This window comes from Chelon labrosus (assembly GCF_963514085.1).
Source record: "Chelon labrosus genome assembly, chromosome: 8".
Lineage (NCBI taxonomy): Eukaryota > Metazoa > Chordata > Actinopteri > Mugiliformes > Mugilidae > Chelon > Chelon labrosus.
In genome coordinates this window covers 15,653,739-15,660,149 of record NC_140358.1, presented here as the reverse complement: position 1 = coordinate 15,660,149, position 6,411 = coordinate 15,653,739, and the positions used below count along the sequence as shown (strand labels likewise).

At 38.9% G+C, this 6,411-nt stretch overlaps 1 protein-coding gene across 1 annotated transcript; it reads right to left on the bottom strand.

Annotated features, from left to right (window-relative positions):
* Positions 1-3,462: 3,462 nt before the first annotated feature.
* On the bottom strand, positions 3,463-5,064 carry LOC311492283 (gastrotropin-like). Its single transcript, XM_084550519.1, has 4 exons — positions 4,859-5,064; positions 4,576-4,736; positions 4,351-4,440; positions 3,463-4,246 (listed from the first exon to the last, which is right to left on the bottom strand). Exons 1-4 carry the CDS (start codon positions 4,923-4,925, stop codon positions 4,187-4,189), a joined length of 378 nt encoding a protein of 125 aa, XP_084406645.1. The 5' UTR covers positions 4,926-5,064; the 3' UTR covers positions 3,463-4,186.
* Between the last annotated feature and the right edge of the window lie 1,347 nt (positions 5,065-6,411).

Genomic DNA, 6,411 nt, shown 5'->3' with positions numbered 1-6,411 from the left:
GGGGTGGAGTACATTTATAGAGTCTTATCAGTTCTCTTCTGCTTTATATTTCTAACTACATTTCACAAAAAAAAAAAAAAAAGCACATTATCTTTTAATTTTACTTTTAATTTGTGTTTTGGATTGGCATTTTTACTTAGGAAATTTTCCATCACCCACTAAAGCCTACCTCATGCTTGGGATCAAATCTAAAACAAATAATTTAATCTGTAACTCCCACGCTTGTAAACCATGGGTGGAATACTAAAGACATGAGCAGTGCTACTTTTCAGACAGCTGACAAAGTCATTATTCAACACTTGATAAAACAAGTTCAGTCTCTTATCTGCTTCCTAACTCCGCCTCCACTGCTCCCTCAGAGCTTTCTGTGTTGTATGGCATTTTGATACGTAGAAACCTACTCAGTGACGGGACTCCCTCACACACACGAGACATTATACTCCCAAACATGTGGGACACGGAATAGTGGACTCCTTCTGCTTCGTTCCCTCCAACACGCCAGAATATTTACAGTTTTGTAATTGAAATGCCCGTCGGCTTGCCGATACTTGATCTGCGCACTGAAAAATAAAAGCTGTTCTCTGTTTCTTCAGCGGCCCATCTGCAAAGAGGCGGAGGAGGTGCGGACAGGTGGGGGCAGCGCTTCAGGCTGTCACTTACAGTCTTTTGTGTGCAGAGCTAAAGAAGTAGGCTGCTGTCTTCTGTTAAATGTGTCCTCAAGGAAGAATGTGGTGGGTGTTGGCGTAGGGAGGGCTGCTCACCCTATGCCTGTGGTGCGTGTTTTCTAAACTCACAATGCACGATCTAATCACCATCATTTGTGGGCTTAAGCTTCCATTCATACAGATTCATCAGCTGAGTTGAACTGCTGAATAATGAATTGTTTCAGTTCATATCCCTGAAGAAATTGAATGAAATGACCTCAATGTGACCCTGTCTTCATTTCAGGTGTTTTGGATGAGGATCTGTGTTCCAGGATGCTCAGCTTCTCCTCTTCTCTCTCTCTCTCTCTCTCTTGTGTAATTGTTCTCGGTTACTTCCTCCTCCTATGAATTGTGTGCTCGAGTTTTGAGTTGAGTCTTCATGTAGGAGAGGAGAGGAGGTCCTATCTGTTTGGCAGCTCTCAAACATCTCAGATTGGACGTTGAGGTATAATTTGGTCATAATCATGGCAAATACTGTAACTTTACTGTATTTTTTTCTGTACTCAGTCATTAAAAAGTAAAAACAGGACCCTGACTGCCCATCTAAGTACATCTAGCAGAAAAACAACAATCTCCCTTTGTGATATGTCATGTCAACCTTGTCAACAACTGATAGGAAGCCATGGGCAGGTCGTTTGTTGCATGATAGCTAAAAAACAAACATAAGACTTGAGGAGCAAGTTCTCCATCTTCCTTCCATGGTGACAATCAACATCTCAGTCATCCAGGACTAATGTCAAGGACTCCTGTTACAGTGTGTTTCTGATTACAATCAATGTTGCTACTCATTAAAGTAAGTAAAAGCATCAGTCTACATGATCAGTTTCAGCTAACCACACTAAACCACATGATCAGACAATCAGGTGTAATCTTCACGGCAGTTTCTTAAAAATGTTTTCCCTCATCCAGAATCGATGTTTGAATTAATGCAATGAAACTAAACCTCAAAGTCCATGTTTTCCAGAAGAATAAGGGCACCTCCTAGTGGTGACAGTTGACAAATGCGGCTGAAATTGCTTATGTGTTCAGTAACTGAGTCAGTTCTCCCAATCCATCTTTAGCACTGCTTGTGCAGGGCCTGCAGAAAATGTTATATATCCAACTGTAGCTGGATCCATCTCTCCAGCTTTAAATTATCTTTTTTTCCCCCTTTGCGCCAGACTAATGTTGTGTGGTTTTAAGGTTATGAGTATATGTGTTCGTCCTCACTCCCACATTCTCTTTCATCATTAGATTTGGACCTGCAGCGCTGTGGAGAAACCTCCAGCGTGTCTAGTGATGTCGTGAATATGAGAAGCGAGTGGCAGCTTGTGATCATCTGAAGGTCTCTGTCAGACTGTGGGATTTCATCCTCCGCTGCAGCATTTGGTCCCTGACAGGCAGCCTGGTTTGGCACACAGGCAGCAGGGCTGGTGTCACAACAGCAGGGGGATGTACTCAGGCTTTTATAGAAGAACAAGAAGAAACTAAACTGTACACATAAAACCACAGATGGTACAGAGCTCACCATGTAGACTGTAACCACTCTGACTGTGTTAACAGTGTGTTTTTTTTTTTTTTTTTTTCACAGAACGTGTGGAGATAACCAAAAGCTTAGTTAGGCTAATGTTGTTGATATTTTGTAAGCCACTGCTACGTGGTTATAGACACCTTTGTTTAACTGTTTGTACTGTGGATTTCAGCTTGATCATTGAGGTTAACAAAACTGAATGTCTCAAATGCATAAAAAGAGGGAAGAGGAAGAAATATTTAACTTGTGACTAAGTGATGTGATGTCACACGGCTATCTATTAAAATAGGAGCAAATGGTACAGGGTCTTATTTAATAGAAAAAAAAATAGGCGCATCTGTTGTGAAGGAGAAAAGTCCAGTTTCCAGTAAAGTGCTAGAAAAAATGTATTCTGTTAATAATCTCAAATTGTAGCAGGCTGGTGCGGATCTCTCTCCTTTTTAGTGTACGTTAAATATACTAAATATATATACACACTGTGGCCATCCCATACAGATTTGGTTGAGCCTCATCTTGTTGATGTGACTGAGATGAATGAATGTCTCTTACTGTCTTTTACTATTAACTTTTTTGAGTTTGACTAAAGGGGGAAAAAAAGGATTTTAGAAAATATATACCTAAAAATTATTTGAGAAGATTAATGTTGACAATTTGGGGTAAAACCTTATTATTGATAAGCTTTAGAGTTACACTGCACATCATGAAAACACTAAGTGCTGTCTAATATTTCATAATGGTTTCTTTGAACATAACCATTGATTTGATTTTGGAAGAGGCCCTGGTTGTTTTACTTAGTCCAGTTGAACTGTCAGCAGTCAACAGCAGAGGGTTGGTTTCATCAGAGAAATATGAGAACCACGAGCCAGCTTCTCTTGAAGTCCATTGGCAAGGGACACGTGTTTTCTTACATAATGAATGCATGCAAAGTAACAAAATAATATGTATTCATGAATAGCCCCATGAATATCTCATTTTCATTTTATCTCCGTAGAAAAGACCTCCACAGTCCCAAGATTGATGAAATTCTAACAGATATCTGACTGAATGACCACGTCACTTTGACAAATTTGTTTCAAATTTTTGAACAGGGAGACATTATTATTTATTTTACTCATATAGGTTTTCTTGTTTTCTTATATCACTGTCACTCTGACACAGGTGTTTATCTGCTCACTTCCACGTTTTTTAATTGCTTACACAGGATGTTCTTAAGAAGACAAAACCACAAAAGGAAGTGCAAATGCAAGCGTCATTGTAGACATTTATTTTCTTTTTCAACTGGACAGATTCACAACTTGACCCAACCTGTCAAATGATTACGGTGCATAAACAGGCAGTTGGCCTTCTTCATGAGTTAACCATTACAGAATGAGGAAATATTTCAAGTAATTATGATACAAAGTCCTGCGAGCAGCTGCAGGTTTGAGCCAAGTAGTCGCTATTTGCTGTTTATTCTGATTCGCGCGCCTAAATCAAATCTGAAACCCAAAGGGAATATATCTTGCACATTTTTGCACATTTAACACGGTTCTGTTAAACTGACTTATAGGGAAGAAACATGTTTTTTCTACTCATTTAAGTTCAAGCTGGCCGGCGGACACATAAAACACATAAAATCCCTTGAAGATCACCTCATTTGTTGAGCAGAAACCAGCCATGACAAGATGTTTGGCTGCTTTTTAACAGTCATTAAGTGTTGACAGTAAAGCAAAATCTCTTTATCACTTGGAAGTCAGGCTGTATTTAAGTGATTTATACCGGATCATACTGAACACAGTGCAAACATGTTTATGTAGAAATACAGAATATGATTTAGTTTCACAACTTTGAATGTTCCCACAGCAAAATTCAGTCCAATAGACATTTCACTTCCTCCTCAGTACAGATGGTCACATTATTCCTCTTTTTTTTGTAACGGGAGCAAGCCTTCCCACAGCCCCTTATCCACTGAAGCATGTTGAGTCTTGCAGCCTTAGATCCTCCTGTTGATTCTTTTGAAGGTCACACCCTTCTCTCCTGGCGTTATGCAGTTCTGCATGATACAGTGTGGAAAAAGAACAAATGATTAAAAGATTATTTAAAGAAACACAGTGTGAGTGATTTAGCCCCGTGTGATCCCGCGTTTCCCTCTCTTACCATAACTAGTTTATCGTCGATGATCTCTGCAGTGAAAAGGTACTGAGGAAACTGAATTGAAATCTTGCCGCCATCCATTGTAACAGGGGCCTATAGGTCACAAGGGGAAAAGGTCACAGAGGGAAATATATTCAGTGAGCTGGATTGCATTTATGAGAAGTTGTGTGAAGTGTGCGAGGTTAGTTGTTAAATTATGATTTTCTCCAGCGCATGTCATGTGCTCACCTTGAATTTAGAGCCTGTCATTGACGCCAGCTCACATTCCTGACCCACGGTGAATGTATTAGACCAGGTCCAGTTAGGGATGGTTTGTGTCCAGGTGAAGTTGTTCCCATCCTGAACCACCTCTGTTACCACTTTGTGGTCTGTCTTGGCATTGAGAAGCCCTGTGATAGAGAAGGTGAAATTCTAAATGCAGAAATTCAGCAAACCCTAAATGAAAGGTGGCCCACATTTACCCACATATAGATTAAGTATCAGAAAAAAAGAAGAAGAAGAGTTTTCATACCAACTGCTTCCAGAAACTCCTCATAGTTTTCTTGACTCTCGAGCTCGTATTTCCCAGCAAAAGCCATGATGCTGATGTAGAAGTGATGAAATGAGGAAGGAGTTTATGTTCCAAGAGAGGAGTGGCTTGTTGCAGAAACTCTCAAACCTGCCTCTTCCTTTCCTCTCACACATAATCTCACCATGTGTCAGCCCCGCATGCATGTGAAAAATGTTAGCGTTGTTTTTGCAACGCATAGCTATGACTGTTTTTTTCCCCCTCTATTCAAAATATGTCCATGCTCCTGACACTATCAGGTTTTTCTAGCACCTCTGCAAGTTTGTGCATGCATTGTGTGGATCATAAAATACAGTGTGTCTTTGTTCATGTTACAGGCATCTTTTCAATAAAGGTCGTATACTGTGTGTAGGTATTTTCAGCTTTTTGTTGTTAAGGACTGACAAAATAAAGATAGCAGCCACGGTCAGATATTTATTGTCACTTGTTAAGAACTGCCAGAAGAAAATAAAAAAAATAAAACAGCATCCACATTATACCACTATACCCCTGCATGCAGTATTGCCATGGGTTTCAGTTATGGCATGGGTTGAACACTTATGTGAGCAGACCTCTGAGCTCACAATATTTGGTCAGAAACAGTGGGACAAAAATGCAATAAAATAAAATAAAATAAATGTGTTTATTTCAAGAATAATTAGAGAAAACTAGAAAAAAGATTATATATGTATATATAACTGTATACTATATCCACATTCACTTTAAATTAAATTGAACAACATGAAAATCTTAGTGGACTGAGATTGGAACTATTTTTTTTATTTTTTTTCCCCTTTAACTGAAACATTATCTTGTATAGAGTAATAATCTATAATTATAATAATAACATATATATATATATACACATATAATATAATATAATCAGTCCCCAAAGACCTTTCACCTTGAACTTGCATACAAAAACAGACCCAAGTGCAGAGGTTCCTTTATTTATAGACATTATGGAAGTTAAATCAGTGTCATTTATATCGTAATAATATAATATACTATTATCATCTTACCTCTGAGTTATTTCTGTTTGACTGAAAAGCACTTTGTCATGCTGTAGTTGTGATCAACAGCTGAGCGCAGTAGTTGTCAGCGTGTGGACTGTTTTGTATATAATGTTTCAGTCTGCCAAAAACAATGCGGTCACTGACTTGTTGACAATGAATGCTTCAAATACAATGTGTGTGTTGACATCCTAATTTGGAATTACACTGCGAATTAATGTTGTCAGTGGCTGAGCTGGAAGGCAGAAGGGGTCGCGTGTGGATTTTCAAAATAAGGGCTTGAATTCAAGCAACAATAAAGTTCTGGGTCCAGAATGCTTAAATGAACAGAACTGAACACATGCTATGATATAAAAGTGACCAGCTGACCTTACAAAACTCTACCTGTCTGACAAACAGAGCAAAAGGGGACAATCCTGGCTGATCAAACCAATTACATATAAAGGGGCTTACACTGAGCACTTCCAGCCTAACTAACTACAGTGGAAACGCAATAGACAGTTA